Source organism: Haliotis rubra, unplaced genomic scaffold, assembly GCF_003918875.1.
Source record: "Haliotis rubra isolate DU_JTF1 unplaced genomic scaffold, ASM391887v1 Scf642, whole genome shotgun sequence".
Classification (NCBI taxonomy): Eukaryota; Metazoa; Mollusca; class Gastropoda; order Lepetellida; family Haliotidae; genus Haliotis; species Haliotis rubra.
In genome coordinates, this window is record NW_025767349.1 from 309,107 (window position 1) to 333,655 (window position 24,549).

The following is a 24,549-nucleotide window of genomic DNA, read 5'->3' on the forward strand; positions in this document are numbered from 1 at the left end:
ATGAACAATGTAGACTTTGTCAAATATGTAGCAGTAAGTTGCGTGGATATTGTAACTATTAATTATGTAAGATCTGGATTCCAGGTTAGAATTTATTTGATGGTAAAAAAATGGGATCAATGAATTTGATGGTTAAATTCTGTGATTTGGCTGGTAATTTGTCAGCGTCTCTTGGTAGTCATGTCTGTTACTCAAATATATATATGCTCTGCTCCTGCCTGGAATGTTGCACTGTTTAACATCAAACAAATATTTCGTCTTATTTCTTACACTTAGCCGGGTTCGAATCCCCACATGGGTACAATGTGTGAAGCCCATTTCTTGTGTTCCTTGCCGTGATGTTGCTGGAATATTGCTAAAAGCGGCATAAAACCAAACTCAGTCAGTCTTACACTTAGGCCAGACCAATTATATTTCTTGTTTTATGGATCCGTCATATTTTTTTTCAAGAATAAAAGGGAGGGGGGGGGTGTTGTTTTCCTAAAAAAATTAAAATCCTAATGTTTTTATTGCCACAAAAATGTAAACTTACAAGAAATTTTGTTTTTTGCCCCATATACACTTCATAAATTGACAGTAGTAAAATACTTTTTGTATTTAAAAGGAATATGACTTTGACTGATGATATTTTTTCCCCCCTCTTGCCTTGAGGTTTTCTGAGGACAAAAATCCATTAAACAAGAAATAAAATTGGTCTAGCCTTAATATTAAAAGTATTAGTTTTGATGTCTTACTTTCAAAGTGGAAGCACATGGGTTAAGTGTTCATTTGCAGTGTGGAAGATCATGTTTTTTTGGACATGTTCAGTATTTACAGCTTTCCTATTGTTAATAGTACTGTGAAACCCACATATTTTCAGTGGCTCTCATTAAGTTTTTATTTTGGTTTTACTTTCAAAGTGGTGAAAGGTTTGGTTGATTTGGTCCTTGTTTGATGCTACACTCAGCAATATTGCAGCTATATGGCAGAAACTGGTGAAAGGCAATCGATTCCCCACATGGGTACCATTTGTGAAGCCCATTTCTGGTGTGCCTCACCGTAATATTGCTGGAATATTGCTAAAAGCTAAAAACTAAACTCACTCACTCACTCACTGTTCAAGGTGGATGACCCCACCAGAGCTCCAGATAAGATTTAGCTCATGTGGGTACTGTACCCACTGTATTTTTTGAGTGGGTATTATGAATGTTGAGAGGGTATTTCATTTTCCGTTACCCACTGCTTTCAAATATGTGCGTATTTCAGTCACTTTACTCACCTAAGTATTATGTCATTGAGCAAGTTTACTAAGCAGGTATGTTCTGCCTTATGTCATACCTAATCAAAACCAACTTAAATATAATGGAAATTATTTCATAAAAAATCACTCATTCTATACTGACATTACAACACTTGTCCTATACTAACAGTACAACTTGACAGCAATCGGTGTCTTTTTCATTACGCTAGCGATTTTTATAAATATATTCCGTACGCATTTGTTTTAAACTTTTTGCTTATCTTACATTTTAAATGCGTAATTGCTACACAACAATTATTTTTAAATGCGTAATTCTATGCGTATTTTACCCGGATACGCAGCTTATCTGGGCCTCTGACCCCACAGACTGTGTGCGAGGCGATGGAATGCTCATGTTTCCTCGCCTTAGATTCCTCCGTATTTCATCAGCGTATTGAATAGCAGAAATTATGATAAAAGTTTATACAAGATGAACTATGTGTGAATGTGATGTGGGAAGTCTTAAGAAAACATCACATGGAAAGGTGAAGGTCGTGTATCTGTATCACTTCCCATGATGCCGAGGGATATGGGTCAAGTTAACGTCACATCGATTTGCTCTACTCCAGAGAAATAAACATAACAGACAGGTATGATGTTTTGATACCAGGTCATCAAAGGCTTGATCAACAGATGGCCATTGTTTGTGGTCAACAGAGATTTGGACACACGCTTGTGAGATGGAGGGTTTTATGTGTGGGAGGCCAGAGTTCTTATTTGGTACATATTTTACCCCCAGAGAATTGATCAGGAGATTGTTATCCACCTTTTGTATGGGATTTTCAGATCATTGTATTTTGCATGCTCCAATATTTTTCCAAAGAGGAATATATGAGGCAACATCAAGCTGATGTGGTACAATCTAACTGGAGTACTAAAGCTGTGTAAAAGCCAACTCATTCTTTCACTCATTCATGCACCAGCTCACTCACTCATGCACAGTTCACTCACTCATTCACTCATGCACAATTCACTCACTCATGCACAATTCACTCACTCATGCACCAGTTCACTCACTCATGCACAATTCACTCTCATGCACCAGTTCACTCACTCATGCACCAATTTACTCACTCATGCACCAGCTCACTCACTCATGCACAGTTCACTCACTCATGCACAATTCACTCACTCATGCACAATTCACTCACTCATGCACAATTCACTCATTTATGCACAATTCACTCACTCATGCACCAGTTCACTCACTCATGCACCAATTACTTACTCAAGCACCCATTCTCCACCTAATCATTCATACCTACTGGCTGGCTCACACACTCACACACTCACTCACTCATTCACTCACATCATTGTGATGTTGCCCATGGACACATATACCATTGAAAAAAAGTAGGGGATATTGGATTTACAAGATTGATAAATACAAATGATGAAGCCAAGGAGGAAACAGACGATGAAGAGAAATTGAGGGAAACTGTGACAATTTATTCCATTCCTTTGGAAATGTTTCATCTGTATGGATATATATGACTTTTTCTCATATGCATTGGCACTGGCTAGTGGTATCCTCCCAAAATTGAATATCCCCTAATTTTTTGAATGGTATATCATAACTTAAGCTGGAATTCAGTCCTGTTTGAGTCAGTTTTCAATGTCAGCGCAGCCTCCTGACAGGAAATGATTCAGATTACGTGTACACCCACCCACCCACACAACCGTGCTCATCCGAGATGGGACATGTTGCCTTCTTTCTAGCCTCATGAAGTCATGTTTCGTGCTCTGTGAAGCTCCTTTTATGTGGTTCTTCCTGACTTTATGACAGCATTTCTAGCAGAAAATCTGATATAGTGACATATTTATCAGGAGCATTGACAAAAATAATTTCATACACCTGAGCTACAGGTTTTAATACACACTCCTCTTAATGCAAGACATGAATTTTGATTATGTTGTGGTGAATCCTGGTCATTGATTGAAACTAAATGGGTCACAGGACCTGTAAAGATAGTAGCTACCATGTTAAAATCTTTAGTATCCTTTAATCTATCATTTTGACATTAATACTATGATAAACACCTCTTAAAGGGGGAGTGTGCTCTGCCAAAGTGGCAGTCCTGGCTTGTTTCACTGATATCGATAAAACCAAATTCCTTTACTCTACTGACACTCATTAATGATTTGTATTAATGAAGCTGTTACTATATGCCCTAATTAAGCAGAAACAGTTGTCTGTGCATGCACTAACATCTAGACTGGGCTGAAAATGTTTTCCCGACCCTTGAAAAGTTTCAGCCTTAATGTTTCAATGGACGGTTATGTGATTACAGGTGACACATTCTTTATCTTTTGTTTTTAAAAGGGTTGATGAGATTAAGTGGATTCAACCTAGGTGTTTTGCAAATCGTTCGCAGTGTCCATGATTAAACCTTGTTTCTATACAAGTGCTTTGTACGAAAATGAGCATTTTGTGTAATCTGGTGTGGGACAAGGCCTGACTGCCAAATGATGACTACAGAGAAAGGGCATATTCTATGAAATGTATGTTTATTTATGTAAGCTGATATTTGTCCTGGCAAATACTTGTAAACCCAGTTGTGACTCGGCCTTACGTCAGTGTTACCGCTATATATAGGAACGTTAACAATGTACACACAGGTAAAAGTGGGTCAGTCGAGCTGGTCGTTCACCTACCTGTGTCATGACATAGTGGCTGTGGTCTGTGGTTTTTATCCCAGTGTCTGGGTCTCATAATCTACAAGTGCGTCTTTCAACATTCAGAAAGGTTCGATCTATAAATCATACCCAATCTTTTAAAGTAAATGTTTACAGTCAGGTGTCAAAGTTTCCTTGAAACACGTGACTCGAGTCAAAATGTGGAATGAACTAAATGATACTGGATTTACGAACAAAGTGTATTGGTATTGAACACAAATGCAGCAGTGACAGATGTGTGTCGGAGCAGCCTGGCCCCAAGTCTGTTCTGAATCCATGGATATATAGTAAATCTATCCTAGTAATAGGCAAGTTTTGATAACCAGACGGGTACAAGGATGCCAGTTTGTTATAGGGACAACCTGTATTGTGTTTGAATAATCCATAATTACAACTTTAGCTAATATATATCTATGGATCTGATGCAAGTCTGTGTCTACAGTAGGCAAGTCAAGATAACCAATACCTGTGCAGATCTGGTTAGAATTGATCTTCAGCAACCCATGCTTGTCGTAAGAGGCGACTAACAGGATCGGGTGGTCAGAATCGCTGACTTGGTGGACACATGTCATCGTATCCCAATTGTTGTAGATTGATGCTCATTATGTTGATCACTGGATTGTCTGGTCCAGAATTGATTATTTACAGACCGCCGCCATATAGCTGGAATATTGCTGAGTGTGGCGTAAAACTAAACTCACTTACTCAAGATAACCAAAGAACACAAGGATACCAGTCTTTCATAGGGACAGCCCCTCTGTATACTGGCCCCTCAGAGGATCAGGAGGCTGACACTTGGTATGAGGAGGAGAGTGCTGGCTGTCATACAGTCACATGGAGTTTACACTCGGTATTGACCTTGAATCGTGTAAGACACGCAACATGACATTTTGAATGTTCACATTCACCAGTAAATTCAACATCAAACATTCCAGGGACATACTTGTACGGCAGACAAAGTTTTGTATGAAAATCAGTGGGTTTTTTTAAAATGAGCAATTATCATAAAATCAACATGGATTTCAATCATATTGTTGTTTTTTATAAGTCAAAGGATCATTCGGGTCAGAAAAATTCATGTGTTTCCATGTGGTCACCCTGAGAAGTTTTATGTAAGTGTTGAAAACCTATCATTGCAAAAATGCAGGGGTGCTGAATTTAGTTCTTTGTGTATATTGCTGTGGCAAAACCGATTGCCGATAGTAACGTGAAACAATCAGACCTTTAACTTCTTAGTAAATGTCGGCGGTGGGGTAGCCTAGCGGTTAAAGCGTTCGCTCGTCACGCCGAAGACCCGAGTTCGATTCCCCACATGGGTACAATGTGTGAAGCCCATTTCTGGTGTCCCCCGCCGTGATATAGCTGGAATATTGTTAAAAGCGGCGTAAAACTGAACTCACTCACTCTTAGTAAAATGTTAATCATCAGCTGCCACCATGGTACAGTGGAGGGTAATGGCTGGTCCAGGGTCTGATCATGGAACGTACCCTGGTAACTTCAAACACCACTATCTTGGCCCACATCTAACCTCCTTCCAACAGCTGGATGATATATCACAGATGAGACTGCTTCTATTACATGAACACATCTTTATTCTGACTTTCTTTTATAGCTTATTACATTACCCACTTGGACACTTATAAGGGAGAGACTGTTTTCCGTAATTCACACAGATCATGGCAACAATTGTTCTATTGTTTTCATTGCTTACATAGAGGCCCATAGCAACGTCTTACAATACAGTACGTATATTCACATGGACATAACTATACAGTTAGCTATCTACATGAACAATATGTAGGATGACACAAAGGTTATATATTATATGTATATTGCTGTCTTTATTCAACTGATTTGGGGGCAGTGGGGTAGCCTAATGGTTAAAGTGTTGGCTCGTCACTCCAAAGATCCGGGTTAGAATCCCCACATGGGCACAATGTGTGAAGCCCATTTCTGGTGTCCCCTGCTGTGATGTTGCTGGAATATTGCTAAAAGTGGCGTAAAACCAAACTCAGTCAGTCAACTGATTTGTTGTTATTATTTAAAAAATTGTTGTTCTTTTTCTAATTTTAAGTTCAAAACTTGGATCTCAGTCAGTCAACTGATCCTGGTTGATTATTAATTTTAAAACGACTTGTTGTTCTTTTTCTGACCATACGATCATACTGAAATTCCTTACAACTTCTACAAATTTATGGTAGAATACTAGATATAGGCATGCCCATGCTATTTACAGAGTCATTTACAGTACATAAAGTACTGAAAAACAGAAGTCGCATCATAAACAGTATAAATAAATAAACTTTGCATCTTACAGTGCTGGTAATGTTTATTTCAAAGTGAAAGACTTTAAAAAAACGTTAATTAGATCTGCACCACATTAAAAACTGTATTAAGATTTTAATCATCTATGTTTTTCCTCTATTTCTTGACATTAACATGCCTTACTTTCAAATGCACCTGCCTTACTATTTTTTTTAGCCCATCTTACTATTTTATTTATAAGGGGGTAGGCAAGCCTGAATATTTTTTTGGTGTGTGGTGAAAGGGACACGGTGAATTCTACTTCCACTGTCTCCTCTGTTTAAGGGAAAGGGAGGGTGGGCTAGCGGTTAAAGTGTTCGCTTGAACAGGGCTTAACTTGAACTGATTTACGTCCCTCATTAAGTCCGTGACATGAAAGTGACTCCGAGGACTGACATGTATACGGCAATGTAATCTGCTGAGGTGTAGGAGGCATGGTTGACCATACTACATCAAAGTGGACTGGCCAGGTATTGAAGATCAGGGATTGCAGGGGCAACAGACTCTCACTGAACTTTGACCTTTACATGGTGACCTGTGCCCAGAGACAGTGTGTCGTTACAACTTCATATGAGCTTTTAGTCACAGTATACAGAAGACATTCTTTTCATTCCACGTCTCTTCTGTTACTTTGGATGTGTAGATGTATCCATTAATTGTTATTGAAATGAGGGACGATGAGGTAGCCCAGTGGTTAAAGTGTTCGCTTGTCACGCTGAGATCCAGGTTTAGTTCCCCACATTGATACATTGTGTGAAGCCCATTTCTGGTGTCCCCAGCCGTGGAATATGCTGGAATATTGCTAAAAGCAGCATAAAACTAAACTCACTCACTCACTCTGAATCATCATGACTCACTCACTTCCACACTTCAACTTGATACGGGTGTCAGTCAGTGGCATAGCAGTATGATGACTGGCAGAAGGCTATTGTGTATTCTGTACCACCTTGTGTATGATTATACAATATAAACACATTGGTAAATAAAACCCATATCCACCAAAGTACACATATTTTGAAAGGGTTATGTTTACAATAGATCTTTTTATAAGGAATGTAGACTTGAATAGAAGATTTTATTGACATTAAACATTTTGTTCAAGGAAAGTGACAGTCGTACAGATATGTGTTTTTACTGGCTGACCTTGTATGTCAGACTGGATGTGGTGATGCTGTTAGTCAGTCTGGACAGTGATAACACAGACACAGACCAGCATGTGTCACACATCTAAAACAGGCCCCAAATTGCCCCAAATTTCCCTGTCAATATTGACTTGGCTAGTTGTGTGACATTTGCGAAGAGTATTGGTGTGAATGAGGACACTATCAGTAATATACACAGGCTGTATGTTGATATAAGTAATATTTGGTGTCTTCTGCCTCGCTGTTGGCCAGATCTAACACTGGGGGTATAATACTTGTATCCCATAGCTGGTAAACCAGACAGCGATATAACATACTCCTCACCTACAGGCTGACGACTTGAAGTTTAAGGATCTGGTTCAGTTTTTCTTTGATCATATTTGTTTAGTGGAATGACCTAATACCTGTGTGTATGTAACCCCCGACAAGTGCATTTAAAAGAACTGCACTCATGAAATATCAGCGAGGATACAAAATTGGCTGTCCGAATGATTGTTAATAATGTTTACTTTTGATGGAACAGACTGTTAGTTTATAGTGGAAAGTTTGATATCCTGATTTTGTTTGGATTGTTTTCCAAGTAACTAAAGAAGTGAATGAACAAAATGTATGTTCTTTCATATACAGCATACTACAGATATGACAAAAACAAAGGCACCAGTAATTTTAGTTCCTTATAGACAACCTGTAAAGATCTGGATTAGAATTGGTCTTCAGTAACCCATGCTTGTCTCCCCGTGAAGATCCAAGTTAGAATTGGTCTTCAGTAACGCATGCTTGTCTCCCTGTGAAGATCCGGATTAGAATTGGTCTTCAGTAACCCATGCTTGTCTTGTCCAGGCTCACACAACAGTACGGACTTGAAGGTCATGCCCTTCAATGGGTGACCTCTTATCTGTCTGACCGACAGCAATCTGTTGTTGTTGGCACTGAGAGATCAAAAGGCACTGTAATCACATGTGGGGTGCCACAGGGATCAGTCCTTGGTCCAGTCCTGTTTGTGTTGTATACCGGATATGTCGGAAGGATAACTACAGACCACACAGTTTCTCATCATGCCTACGCTGATGACACCCAGCTCCTGAAAGCATTTCATCTGTCAGATCTATCTCACGTCTCTTCAGTGCATCGCTGAATATGCATGGGACATCAAGTGCTGGATGACAGGAAACATGCTTAAACTTAATGACACAAAAACAGAAGCAGTTCTCATTGGTACAAAGCAACAACTCAGCAAGGTCAAAACCGACACCCTTACAGTCGCAGACTCTGGCGTCAGATTCTCTGATGTGGTTAAGGACTTAGGTGTCCACATCGACTCTTCCTTGACTCTGGATGCTCATGTTAACCGTCTGAGCAGGACCTGCTACTTTCACCTAAGATCCATTGGTAACATTAGGCAATACCTGACAACTGCTGCAACTCAAGCCCTTGTTCGAGCTCTTGTTACATCTAGGCTTGATTACTGTAACAGCATCCTTCGGACCTCAGTTCTAAACTCCTTGATAAGCTTCAGAAGATCCAAAATACTTCCGCCCGCATCATCAGCAAGACTTCTAAGCGTTCCCATATAACACCAGTGTTGAAAGAACTGCATTGGCTACCAGTTAGGGCCAGAATTGACTTTAAGATCCTCTGTCTGACGTACAAGTGCCTCCATGGTTTGGCTCCCTCCTACTTGTCTGAACTCCTACATCCGTATGTCCCCATACGCAACTTGGCGCTCAAACACACAAAACCGACTGGTTATCCCATCCTACAAACTGAAATCCTTCGGACACCGATCATTCTCTTACTCCGCGCCTGTGCTCTGGAACTCTCTCCCATGTGCCCTTAAAAGCTCTGCCACAATTGACATTTTTAAGTCCAGACTTAAAACGCACCTTTTCTCAGTATATTATGTATAACTTCATCTGTAAACACTCCAGTGTAAATATTCTGTAGCGCTTTGAGCATGCCTTAGGGTGTGGAAGGGGCGCATTATAAATATGCATTTATTATTATTATTATTATTAAGAGGCGACTAACGGGATCGGGTGGTCAGACTCGCTGACTTGGTGGACACATGTCATTGTATCCCAGTTGCATAGATCGATGTTCATGCTGTTGATCACTGGATTGTGTGGTCCAGACTCGACTATTCACAGACCGCCACCATATAGCTGGAATATCGCTGAGTGCACCTTTAAACAACAAACAGTTAAGCAAGCAACTGACGGGGACCAAAACATAGTTTGTTATAAGCGTATTCAATATGAACTTAGTTTATTGTAGGATGTTATGGTAGGGTTACCTGTTAAAACTAGATAGATTCATGTTGTTGTTTTTAAATAACACAGATACCATTAGGATAAATGAAGCATGTGTGTGAGTGATTTCAGACTTCGTTTCTCATCCACTCTCCTTCTCACTGTTTAGGTGTCAGATTATTCATGGTTGCTTTAGAGCTTGAGGGATTTGTACACCTTGATCAAATGTTCTGCACCAGTGGCCTCTAATGAATCATGGGCTATGATATAACCACAACAGATTATATCGCAGCTCAAGCGACATATGTAAGTAAGTTTACTGGCGTTGATTGTAAGCATTTCCAACGTGCATCACATGGGCTACTTGCCCCATTGAGCAGGTCAAGTAGCAGTAGAAGCAGGGCATACTACCGTACATGCTCAGCTGGGTTAACTCTCCTGCTAGCTGATTATCTCATAATAATGAGTTCATTTATTGTGAGACGAATTCCATTCACTAGATATATCATCATGGGGATTTGTTATAATCTGGTTAGGGACAAGTGCACATTTGGTTTTCATTCTCAGCTTCCTAGGCAGTATACAACCAATTCAGCTTGTCAAACGATAGGTTTCAATAGATTCTATGTGCAGGTCGTTGTTATTTGTGACCACCATAACTATTCATAATGAATATTACTTTGGATCATAACCTGACTCTGAAATGGTATTTTCTCTGAGCTCTATAGTACCAAGAAAACACCCTTTAAAACACATACAAATAACATGCAACTTTCCATTTTCTGTCCAGGGGCGGCGGGGTAGCTAGTGGTTAGGTGTTCACTCATCAAGCTGAGAACCCCACATGGGTACAATGTGTGAAGCCCATTTCTGGTGTCCCCCGCCATGATGTTGCTGAAATATTGCTAAGAGCGGCGTAAAACTTCACTCACTCACTCCTTTTCTATCCTTCCCGGAATGTATATCTCTGTATCTATTTTGTCCCAAATGGTATCTATGATGCTATCCAACTGACAACTAGTTCCACTGTTAAAGACCAAAATTTTCAACTAAAAATTATGAGATTTGTTTAGAAGTATGTTATTTTTTAGCTGTTTTGAAGATTGCATATTTCTTTTTAAGTACGGACTTAATACCTGGCAAGCAATTACCTTCAAAACTCTTATCAGAACATGATCCTATGATTGCTTTAGGTAATCTACGGTTGATAGAAGGAGAATGTAAATCCTATATCAAGTAGAAGGGTCAAGTGTTCAGCATGGTTGAAAGTACTGACCACAAAAGCTCCTTATCACTGCTTACCGCTGGTCATTGTTGGTTCCAGACACTTCAGACTTGACCACCGCCCTCTCCGTCTTTTGTTGATCATTATTACCTAACACTGAGAACAAACCACTTTGATTTCTGGTTTGGGCAATAAAAGGATTACCATTTCGACTTAGATACATAGAAGTAGTTGTTAGGAAAACCTTATTGCAGTTGTTGGGAACACAGCGTTTTATCTTTTCTTTGTCTGATCTTATTAGGATAGTGCTTAATGGTTAACTGGTATACACTGGGATTAAAACATGCTCGGTTTAAGTTTCTTGTCCATGTGAATTCAAACAGACTTCAGGGAGTAGCAGTTTAGTAGCACTAATTGTTCTTGAAAGATTTCTCTTTTTCCATTGGGCATGCCAGAAACTTGGTTCACCAGATTATGTTTCAAGGTTTTTCAACACCATAGATGGAGACCCTCATCACTTGAGGCTTTCATAACACATGAATACAGAGATCCCATCCTCTATGATTTTATCGTAGTCGCTACGAATTTTAGCCTCAAACTACGCGAATACGATTGCACTAGAAATTCTACAAAATTTGAAGAAAATTCATTAAAATTCGGATATATAGACAAAAACATTTTCGTCGATTAAATACATTTTTACCAAAAAGAGACAAGAAGAAATGTAATGCTGATACGTGTAATTTGGAAATCTGCTGTTGGAGGTATGTGAAATTAAAGCTTTACTCTTGATTAGTGTCATATTATCTTTCTCAGAATCCATCATGATTTTAAGTATTTAGTTGACTGCTAATTTTATGGTCAAACTACTAATTTTGATCGTTGACACTACTATTTGCAACACTTTGGGGTTGGCATCTCTGATGAATGTGACATAATTGGAGTACTGTTCAAAGTGACAGCCTAGAGATTAAAGCGCTTGCTCATCACACCGAAGACCCGGGTTCGATTCCCCCCCTGAGTACAATGTGTGAAGCCCATTTCTGGTGTCCCCCACTGTGATGTTGCTGGGATATTGCTAAAAGCAGCTTAGAACCCAACTCACTCCACTCACTCACTCACTCACTCACTCAAAGTGACATAAGTCCAACTCACTCACTCAGTCACATTTCCTGTCATGGTGCACCACCCAAGTTGTTAAGGTCAATGGAAGAAATATTGGTTAATAGGAGTGATTATGGTAGTATATAGAATATGTTTCATTTGAACCTCTCCTGAAACGGCTTTTAACCTACTATTCTCACCTATTGGTTGTCATGTGAATTTAACACCTGACCAATCTCTTTCATCTCCAACAATTCCCTGTCCAACATGGCTTAAAGGTTCCTCAACATCAGTGTTGTTCCTTGTCATTTGTGCCTGCTACAAAAGCAGTCTGCTTCATTTAGCTGCCATTTTGACTTGTATTAGAAGTGTAGTATTTTCCTGTCCGCTAGTTCCACCATGTAATAAGCAATCATAAAGGACAGAGGGAGTCAGGGAGAATTCACCACAGGGGTGTCCAGGGAGGTGGGATGACTTTGAGGAGGACTATAGGAGGTAGAGTCTACCTAGGAGGGACAAATAGGGTCAAGAGTTGGCCATATTGTCCCACACGCCAAGGGCAATGCAGGGGAAGGGGAATAGTATCAGCCGTACAGATCACATTTCTGGCTTGAATGGACTTGTTCTGCTTTGATAGAAATTAATTGTAAAATGTTGCCATGTAATTAGTCTATTTTTTGAATGAACAGAAAAGATTATTTCTCCACTGATGTGGCAAAATGTCACATTGACAATTAATTGACCTTTTGAAGAAGGTTGAATGGATTAAATTGCATGTTTTCATATTTGTCTTCAATGTGACTCTCCTGTCCTTCAAGGTCAAAGGTCAGTGATGAAATCACCACACCATACCATACCTAAAACAGAATAATAGAATCCATATGCATTTGTGTTTAATCCCAGTAGATGACATACCTCTAATACTTAACACAAACCTGTGAGTGAGTGAGTTTAGGTTTTCGCCGCACTCAGCAATATTCCAGCTATATGGCATCGAGTCTGTAAATAATCGAGTCTGGACCAGACAATCCAGTGATCAACAGCATGAGCATCGATCTGCACAATTGGGAACCGATGACATGTGTCAACCAAGTCAGCGAGCCTGACCACCCAATCCCGTTAGTTGCCTCTTACGACAAGCACAGTCGCCTTTTATGGCAAGCAGGGGTTGCTGAAGACCTATTCTACCCCGGATCTTCACAGGTCTAACACAAACCTGTAAAGTGGAAAGGTAGTGGCTTGATCTCCAGGCAAAGTCATAAGATGTTTACAGGTGTTAGTATATGGTGCTTGTTGTAACCCTGACTGTGGTCGGCATTAAGACTGATGGAACAAGGACTGGAAGACTCAGTCATCATAATGGTGTATATTCATGTTAAACACTGGCATGGTATCCCATTGTGCTAGCACTAACTAATAAAGTCCATTCACTCACAAAGTGTGGGGCGTGGGGTAGCGTAGTGGTTAAAGCGTTTGCTCATCACGCTGAAGACCTGGGTTCAATTTCCTACATGGGTACAATGTGTGAAGCCCATTTCTGGCGTCCTCTGACGTGATGTTGCTAAAAGCGGCATAAAACTAAAACTCGCTCACTCACAAAAACCTTGAAACAAGAGTGTTATCCTGACATTGGACATTGAAATAGCAAGCCCATGTGAATCGTACAAGTTTTAAAATGTATTTCATCAATGTGCATGTTGGTTGGCTTGAAACTGAAACAGCTGACACTTGTGTGTTCGAGAACTCTCCTTTATTCATGTCATGACCCATGAAGATCCTGGTTAGAATTGATCTTCAGTAACCCAGGGTGACTAACGGGATCATGTGGTCAGGCTCGCTAACTTGGTTGACACATGTCATCATATCCCAATGCTCATGCTTATGATCACTGGCTTGTCTGGTCCAAACTCAATTATTTACAGACCGCCTCCATATAGCTGGAATATTGCTGAGTGCAGCATAAAACTAAACTCACTCACTCATAATGTCATATTTTGTTCTTGGTCCCAAGTCTGAAGTAAAAAGCCCAGTGAGTTCACAACGCCTTCTTGTTGTAGAATGTCAAGATATTGGTCAACTCTACTAACAAGATCATAAAATGTATTTACTCCCATCAATAACGTGCGAAGCCCTGAGCCAACACAGGGAAGTAGCATGATATATTGCCTGTATTGTAGTACTGTTAACCTGCAAACAACTTCTATGCTCCTTCTGTAAAGGGGACTTTGTATTGGGGAACATGAAGCCAGCTGAACTGAAAGCCAATTACAGCCACTGCCTGAACACTATGGACATTTGCTCCTTCGATAAGAATAGAAACACGAGGATTGTAGATTTACAGGTGCTTGACCTGGCTGGCAAAACTTGGACAATTACAGCGGATAGTAGGAAATAGGGACTGTTTGTCTCATTCAAATAGCAGTTGATGTGTTCATTTGCATGTGTAGAACAGAACTGTTGTGATAATAGTGGATTTGTTGGATCTAGATTTTTTAAGAATCGATAACAAAGGCGGATATCTTTTTTTAGACATATGCCTCTTTTTGACAAATCCATATGGACCTTGACATGCAGGGCTATGGGGTTAGACGAGGTCCCCCATCAGCAAGTTGATTGATCGTGTGGTCAGACTCTGTGACGTGGGTCACTGTTCATATACTCATGGAAACAAATAAGGGAACACATGGAAGTACAAGTGTTCCTTTATTCATTTCAAGGTTTCACAAACTTTGTATTGCAGTGTGGGTGAAATTCTGAGAACGAATAAAGGAACACATGTATTTTCATGTGTTCCTTTATTTGTTTCCATGAGTATATTATCAATCACTGGATTTTCTGGTTCAAACTTGATTATTTACAAGCGTTAAAGTGTTGCTGAATGTGTTAAATTTGGTGAATGTGATTTTATGTGATACTAGAGTTATGCAGTACCTCTGATCTTTGTAAATGTCCTTTTTTGCAAGGTTTTGTCATGAAATTAGTAAAGTAAACGTACTGGAAATATTGAAGATGCTTCAAGGGGTTTCTTCTGTCATTTGACAACAACATGAAATATAGTGTCAGATACCAGCCTCATAAACACATTGAGACGTACTGCTTGGGGCACAACTACACCTCATACCAGGCTCCCAGCTACCTGTCTCAGATGGAGACATCTCATGTAATTGATTGGGCGCAACCTGACTGTAATAGAGTTTACTTAGTATAAATCAAACATTTATGAATAGATTTCTTTGAGTGGCATTTAGAAGCTGGGATGATGAACAGGAACGATTTTTTTGGGATAGACAACTTCCAATTTTGTATCCATTGCAGTAATGAAGTTGGTTTCTATCCATTAAAATCTAGTTCCTGTTTATATAAAGATGAAAGACTGTTTATGTGAAGATGAAAGACTGTTTATGTGTATGTGTAAGACATAACTTCAGCAGCTTGGAAAACATTGATTCAAGGAAAATAACTCATGCAGAAACTTTCAAACTATCTAACTTTTGATGTTACTGAAAATCAGATAAGCATGCAAAATAAAGATTTAAAGGCGATTATCCTGAATTGGGTGTAGTAATAACATAATAAATTTATGGGAGTATTCCAGCAATATTCGTAATGCCAGGGGTCACCAGAAATGGGCTTCACACATTGTACCCATGTGGGGAATTGAACCAAGGCCTTTAGTGTGATGAGCGAATGCTTTAACCACTAGGCTACCCCAGTGTATTGTCATGTTACCACGGTATCATAGAGAGTTTTGACAGATAAATACAACAAAATAGCATTTCAATTTTACTGCTGACATGACCATATTCTGTCACATGAGACTGACTGACTGAGTTTGGTTTTACGCCGCTTTTAGCAATATTCCAGCAACATCACGGCGGTGGACACCAGAAATGGGCTTCACACATTGTACCCATGTGGGGATTCGAACCCCGGGTCTTCAGCGTGACGAGCCAACGCTTTAACCATTAGGCTACCCCACCTCCCCCCTGTCACATGAGAGGACAGAAGACATGTATACCTGATTGTGTCATTTATTGTTTGTGGTCAAGGAATGGGATAGCCGAGTGGTTAAAGCATTTGCCTGTCATGCCAAAGTTCAGGGTTTGATTCCCAGCATTGTTACAATGGGTGAAGCTAATTGTTTGTGCCCCTCATGATGTTCTTGAAAGATTGCTAAAAGTATCATAAAACCTAACTTAGTCATTCACTGTAATTAATTGGGGCCTTTGAGGTTGTATTTTACAGCGTTTGAATCCCTCAAGCTTGTAATTTTGTGAGGACCATTTCTTTGTAGTTTAGTTTTCACTGTTCTTCCAAGAACCTGCCGGTCCCATGTAAATGCAAGACTGTCTCTCAGAGTTCAGCAAGTATGTCACTATCTGCTGACAAAGAAAGGCAGGGAAGACACACCAGTGTATGCCCACCCGACTGTCTACATCAGATAGCACACCCTCCAAGATGAAATGGCTTGATACTATGTCTCAAGTAGTCTGTCGCACAGACCCTGAAGCAAATATATCCAAGAAAGCCCACGCGAGTCTAAATTTCCTCAGAAAATGAAGAAAGTCTCAGGTCTCCTTTTCATTATATTTTATTTTTTTATACTATGAACTTTTTTCAGTAAAATATGTTCATTTCAGAGACTAGTTGTTAGTCTGTGCCTCAAGGTGTCCTTCATGTTCAGACATTCTGTTAAACGCGGAGATCGATTAGTAATGAGAGAATCATGGTCGAGGCATGTTTGTGGGGGGATCTGTACTGGAAATATTTTCATCAAGTTAGAGGATATATGTGACCGCAGATTACCAGGTGTGTTGACCTCATGGTGAGGGTTGATTGCAAGGTCAATGCTGTACCCTGGGGGTGGGTACCATAGACACTTGTCGGTATCACTCCGCTACCTCAAAGTTATCAATCTGTTAGATTGTTGGCTCCTTTTTGATATTATGGAAGTACTTTGACACTCACTCACTGTCCTGGAACACCTGGGGTTAGAAATGTCTTTCAGCAGCCCATGCTTATCATAACAGTCAACAAACAGGATACACACTCTCACTGCAATACCAACAGACTCACTAACTAACTAACTAACTCACTCACTCACTCACTCACTCACTCACTCACTCACTCACTGTCCATGAAAACCTGGGTTAGAAATGTTTTTCAGCAGCCCATGCTTATCATAACAGTCAACAAACAGGATACACACTCTCACTCCAATACCAACACTCACTCTCACTCACTCACTCACTCACGGTTCATAAAGACCAGGGTTAGAAATGTTTTCCAGCTGCCCATGCTGAACTCACCCTCACTCCAACACCACCCAACTCACCCACAAAGTGAGCAAGGAATAAGTTACAATGTTTCTATATAATTTGAGCTTCTATTCACACCGGTCATCACAACACCTAAATCTGAAATATCAGGTGTGCCCACAGAAATAACTTCTTGCTCCTCACCTGAGTATCACCCTATTTACTTGGATAAATAATGAAATAATTGAGCAGCCTGGTAAAAATATACGTACGGAAGTCCCCTGCAGTGACAGCAGGTTTTCCCCTCCCTTCCATTCAGCTCACAGAGAGGGCTTCAGGTAACTACAACTCCAGATCAGCTACATACCTGCCCGAACCAGAAACATAAATCACCTGAGTGTAACGCTTCTCAGCTAATTGTCTACAAATATGCCGAATATTTTCAGAAACCCTAAATTATGAATGAATATTGCTTTATGCCGTATCAGCACTTTTCTAGCTTTTCACGGTGACTTATGATGAAATTATGTAATTTCCCAAAATGTAGCCCTTTCAATTTGTGTACCTATATTCTGGTCGAATGTAGGCATCACATGTACATAAATTCATCCAGTTCAGAAAATAATGATCCAAACCAGAAGTTGTATAAAAATACCCAAGAGAGTATTTATGTATTGAAATCCCAAAGAAATCTCAATGTACCCTTAAAATGCAGTGCCTGAAAACATTATCATGAGCCCTGGATGAATGTTTAAGACCCATGAGCACACCTGAATGTGCCCTCACCTGCTGTAGGTCTTGAGTGACCATTGATTTATCTAATAGCATTCCATTCCTATGGGCAGTTCACACCTGACTCTTGCTGATAAGTCACCGATAAACAGTAGGGTATGTCTGGTGTTTAACTGCGTAACAGTCATCTGTGGTATAAATCTCGTAGTGACAGCTTTCTGTTGGCAGGAGAATCTATACAATATATAAGATGTTCCTGGGCACTGCTGCATTAATGCACTGGTGAATGTGTATTAATAGTGTGGAGATGAGTTGTCTCCCTTAAGACCACCCAGGATTTGAAAATATATAGAGTGTAATCAGGTGGAATGAACCTGAGAGTATTCTCCTCGTATGAATGGGTAGAACTGCTACGGTTTATGATTCTGATCCGTGACTGAAAGCAGATCATCAGAGAGGTTTTTGATGGTTGCTGAAGAAAAAGGCCTTTGTCTTCAAACTTGCTTCTAAGTTTTAATGAGACTCTGATCAGCCCATTAGTCATTTTATAACCTATTTCACCTTCAGATGTGTCCACATATTTCTCAGTTGACATTCCCAAAGTATAAAATCTCCACAATTCCTTTGCTGGTTCAGCCTATGAGAATTAGGCCAATCAGGGCTGTTAACAGTTTTAACAGCCTATCACAGGGCACAAATGTTCCTGTGTTGGAACCTTGAAAACAGCTTCTGACAGATAAGAAACAAGTCTGATTTATGACTTGCATAACTGAGGACTCAGCAAAGCTGTCTTCAAGTACTCTTGCTGACTTCCACCTCTCAACTTCCAACCATTTCCTTAAAGGATTTATCGAAGATTTCAAATAAGGTGTCTTGGAAACAATTTTATTTAAATCAAAATTGTGATATGGTTTAAATTGTGCGGTTTTTTTATTGTTTAAGGTATTTGGTGCACTAATGAAATATAAAGTCCTATCTTTATATTAGTTTTATATCAGTTGAATACAATTGATCACATTAGTTACGACCTGAATTGGGAGTTTTTATGATCACCATTTAGGCTACAAGAGTACATATTATCTAAATCTTTTTTTCTCATCCATTGTCCCTATTACCCCTGAAGAGCATTAAGAGCCTTTGATGTATGTAGGTTGGTGTATGATAGGGGTGGTGGCCAGTGAGTTGATGTTTTGATGACAGGGGTGGTGGCCAGTCTGTTTTTCAGACTCAGCATCTTAAGGCTGACTCATGTCTGCCTCATCCACAGCTGGCCATGGTTGTCATGTTTGTAAACTTGCCTGAAAGGAAACAACTCACATGGTATATGTGGAATGTCAAGCTGAATTACTGCGGACTCTCTGGAACTCTGCACATTTCCTTACAACTTCTGTACTAGGTTTCACAGTCTTGCCTTCTGACCCCGTGGGGATTCAAGCCAGAGTTTGTCTTGTTCACATGCTTGTCTCTAACTGAGGACTCCAGGGTGAAATAGCTACCCAGTACCCTTGTCTTCCCATGTACATAGTTACCAATCAAAATAGTTACCAATGATTCAGGGTAGACCAGGGGGGTGATGGGGTAGCCTAATGGTCAAAGCGTTGGCTCGTCACACCGAAGACCCGGGTTCGAATCCCCACATGGGTACAATGTGTGAAGCCCATTTGTGGTGTCCCCCGCCGTGATGTTACTGGAATATTGCTAAAAGCGGTGTAAAACCAAACTCTGTCAGTCAGTCAGGGTTTACCAAGGGACCATTTCACAAAGCAATCGTAGCACTACGATTATTGTAAGTCTTTGCTAAAGTATGGGAGCTATAATCACCTTCGCTCTACGATAGCTTTGTGAAACAGGCCCTGGCCCTATGAGTTGATTCAGGGAAGAGCAGGCCCAATCCATCCTTGTCTCTCTGAGCCAATTCTGAACCCATCCTTGGGGACTTCAGGCAAGGAGAAAAGAATACACTATGGCCAAGCTGGTATTCCAATGGAGAGGGAATCCCCATCTCCTGATTCTTTTTGGAGAATCCAAGGGATGGACTGCCATGAAGGTCCGGGTTAGAATTGATCTTCAGCAACCCATGCTTGTGTAAGAGGCGACTAATGAGATCAGGTGGTCAGGATCGCTGACTTGGTTGACACATGTCATCGGTTCCCAATTACGCATATCGATGCTCATGCTGTTGATCACTGGATTGTCTGGCCCAGACTTGATTATTTACAGACCACCACCATATAGCTGGAATATTGCTGAGTGCAGCGTAAAACTAAACTCACTCACTTCAAGGGATGGAAAGCCTCCTTCCATTTCCCCCTTCCTTAGGTCTTTGCTCATTATTTCATGTCTACAGCATGTTTTTGTATTTACCTTTGAATATTAGTATTAGTGAGAAATCTAAATAAGGTAATATCATTCTGATTAGTTATGATTGTATGTTTTCAGTGTCAACTGTGGCCAGGTTGTTCTCATGTAAGATGTTACCATCAATATTGTCTTTAATTTTGTATTCTTTATCTTTCAGAAAAAACATACGACATTACCTATGTGAGGATACGCTTCCATTCCCCAAGGCCAGAGAGTTTCGCCATATACAAGAGGAAAAGTGATAACGATGAATGGGTCCCATTCCAATTTTATAGCGCTTCATGTGAGAGAACGTATGGATTACCTCGACGAGCAGTTGTTCGGAGGGAGAATGAAGCCGTAGCACTCTGTAACGATGAATTCAGTGATATATCTCCTCTGACTGGGGGCAGTGTGGCCTTCAGTACGCTGGAAGCGAGGCCCAGTGCTTATCAATATATAGACAGTCCAGTTTTACAGGTATGTCTGTGTATAATCTGTCTCTCAGTCCCTGAACCACACTATGTTCCCTACTGCCTAGCCCTCCCTGCAATATATCCTGTCTCACAGTCCCTGAACCACACTATGTTCCCTACTGCCTAGCCCTCCCTGCAATGTAGTCTGTCTCACAGTCCCTGAACCACACTATGTTCCCTACTGTCTAGCCCTCCCTGCAATGCAAAGTCCTAAACGTCTAGATTTCCTCAGGTTCTGAATTTCCAATCTCACTGGGGCTCCTTTTCAATTTATACGGATTTATGTGTTGCTATCAAAATTGTATATATTCAGAGACTAAGCATTAGTTTAGTCGACCGCCTCCGTGGTGTACTGGTTAGAACGTCCGCCTGGAGAGTGGAAGGTCACGGGTTCAAACCCCGGTCGCGTCATACCAAAAGACGTTAAAATATGGTACTTGTTGGTCTCTGTCTGGCGCTCGGCATTAATGGGTACAACAAGGATTGGTCGGCTCGGAGTCAGTATAATGTGTCTGAGTGGGGTATTCATGCTTCACTGCGGCATGGTACCTCAGTGAGCTAGCACTATAAAACCAGCTTCAGTCTGGGCTAGTACAAGCAGCCGCACATGCACATACACACGCATGCACGTCGTCATATGAGCGAAATATTTTCAAGAACGAAGTAAAACCCAATTTCACCTCACCTCATCACCTCATTAGTTTAGTCTATGTAATGTGGTCTTGGTTGCATTGCTACTGTGATGCTGTAGCCTCTAGGATTTATCCACACCTGATGGTCATAAGTACGACGGGCGGTGAGGTAGCGTATTGGTTCAAGCGTTTGCTCGTCACGCCGAAGGCCCGGGTTCGATTCCCCACATGGGTAGAAAATGTGTAAAGCCCATTTCTGGTGTTCCCTGGCATTGATATTGCTGGAATATTGCTAAAAGCGGCGTAAAACTAAACACTCTCACTCGATCACTCGATCATGCACTCATTCACTCAGTCATAAGTATGCAGTAAATGTCATTTAAACGAGTGAGTGACTGAATTGGGTTAAGAGCAGCTTTCAGATGTGTATCAGTAAAAGGTGGGATTTGAGAGAGTGGAGATATGTGAATGCTTTTATCTTGAGAGCTGAGATCTCTGAATGCTTATATCTTGAGATCTGGTGGGATCTGTGAATACTTGGATCTGTGAGAGCTGGTGAGATCTGTGAATACTGGTATCTGTGAGAGCTGGTGAGATCTTTGATAGGTGGGATCTGTGAATACTGGGATCTGTGAGAGCTGGTGGAATCTGTGAATACTGGTATCTGTGAGAGCTGGTGAGATCTGTGAATACTGGGATCTGTGAGAGCTGGTAGAATCTGTGAATACTGGTATCTGTGAGAGCTGGTGAGATCTGTGAATACTGGTATCTGTGAGAGCTGGTAGAATTTGTGAATATTGGGATCTGTGAAAGCTGGTGAGATCTGTGATAGGTGGGATCTGTGAATCCTGGGATCTGTGAGAGCTGGTGGGATATGATGTGAGAGGTGGGATCTGTGAATGGTTGGAACTGTGAGAACTGATGGGATATGTGAGAGCTTGGATCCATATTTCTTGAGTTTCTGGGACTTGTTAGAGAGTCTGTAAACATAGCGAATAAGGAGTTGACTTAGAGATTAGCCTGCGATGTGATAAGAAATGGGGTCAGTGACATTTCCCTCACACTGTTGACTTAAATAGGAGGATAAATATTCTATGTATTTAAAGGAGAAGCAGGTTAGAAGGAACTACGTTGTTGTTTATATATTTTATAAGCAGCTTATAAAGTCAAACATTAAGTTTCCATTGTAAGGCTTGGGTTGTATGTTGGAGTAAAACAGTCGATAATGGATGTTTTGGTGGGTAGGCCCAATGTTAGTGTTCGGACATCTTAAGATATATTCATCGGACAGTGGGGGCAGTGATGTAGCCTAGCTGTTAAAGTGTTTGTTCGTCACACTGAAGACCCGGGTTCGATTCCCCACATGGGTAGAATGTGTGAAGCCCATTTCTGGTGTCCCCCGGCGTGATATTGCTAAAAGCAGCGTAAAACTAAACTCTCTGACTCTCGCAGCAATAAAGAAGTTGTTCGTCCATATAGTGTTATCCTTCCTTGCTGTTCCAACTTCTAAATGCCTCTCAAAGAAGTTAAAACTAAACTCACTCACTCAACCACTCACTCACTCACTCATCAGACAGTGGAACTTGTTGGTTCCTGCCTGGCTCTCGGCATTAATGGGTACAACAAGGACTGGTCGGCTCGGAGTCAGTATAATGTGTCTGAGTGGGGTATTCATGCTTCACTGCGGCATGGTATCTCAGTGGGCTAGCACTATAAAACCTGCTTCAGTCTGGGCTAGTACAAGCAGCCGCTCATACACATACACACGCATGCACGTCGTCATATGAGCGAAATATTCTCAAGCACGACGTTAAACACAATTTCACCTCACCTCACCTCACCTCACCTCACCTCACCTCACATACCAGAACTACAGGTGTAGGGATATCCTACTGCTTTAACATCTCGCTATTGGCTTGTATTGTTACCCTTCACTACAACGGTAGTTCAATCCTCAGGTTCAACATCTCTGGTTCCCTGGGGCTCCTTTTCAATTAAAATGGGTTTGTTTGTTACTATCAAAGTATATATATATTCAAAGACTAAGCATTATTCTAAGGAACCTCTGACTGGGTCAGCAATGAGGTCAATGGTACCATTTATCTCTCCCTCTGACAGGGATGTAGGTTAACCACACAACATGGAAGGGGCACCTGCTGCCAGTCCACTCAGATGCTATCAAATATCCCCTTGGTTTCAAGAGCTCCCAGAGTCTGCTGCTCCAGAAGGGCACTGCTCTCTGTGATACTCAGCTTCTGACATTGGGCTATATTTACAAATTAGAAACTAGCTTAGATTGGTGTAAGTTTGAAGTGTTAGGTTATTAGTGGGTGAGTGAGTCAGTCAGTGAATTTTAGCAATATTCCAGTAATATGGTGAGGAACACCAGTATTCAGCATCACAAACTGCACCCATGTGGAAAATCGAATCCAGGTCTTTTGCGTGGCGAGCAAACACTTTAACGGCTAGTCTACCCCACCGCCCATGAAGCTTACAAAGGACATAAATGACGTGGAAACGTATTACAATGGCATACAGTATTTCAACTGTTATTAATTTCATGACTTAATTTTCACAGATTTGAAAATGGCCTTCTCACGTTAAGTTTTTCAGGATTGACTTACTGCCTCCCATTAGCTTACCATACATTTTTAAAAATAAACTGGTTTATCTGTTAGAAGTCAGAAATAGGGCCCAGCTGTGGGACCGACCTGTGGACCACATGGAGAAGACTTCTGTAGATATCATGGGATAGCCTAGTGGTGTTCAACAGGTCGGAAGGAGCCATCTTGTCAGATTTCCACTGGATGACCTCCCCTCTTTCCAGGCGGTGAAAAAATAGACAAAGCCTGTCATTTCTGGAAGACCAGTTAGGTCATGTTACTTTATTTCCTGAACTGTATCTAGTGTGGGTGGGGAAAAGGAAGGTTTACTATTTTGGCTTGTCTGTGTGTTTGTGTATCTGTGTGACAGAAAGAGTATACATATATGGGATAACAGTTGGGAAGGGGTCAAAAACAATAGAAACGGTGTGACAAAGGTCCACGTGAACATCCGGTTGAGTCCTTTCTAGTTGATAACTGAAGGAAAAAATCTTCTGTTGATGTATGTGTTAGGGGTTTGGACTTTTAT

At 40.7% G+C, this 24,549-nt stretch overlaps 1 protein-coding gene across 1 annotated transcript in view; it reads left to right on the forward strand.

The window, feature by feature from the left end:
* Positions 1-24,549, forward strand: part of LOC124256887 (laminin subunit gamma-1-like) — a 99,484-nt gene that overhangs the window by 22,667 nt on the left and 52,268 nt on the right. The window contains 1 exon segment of the mRNA XM_046690857.1: positions 20,488-20,789. Coding sequence (XP_046546813.1) covers positions 20,488-20,789 — 302 coding nt within the window.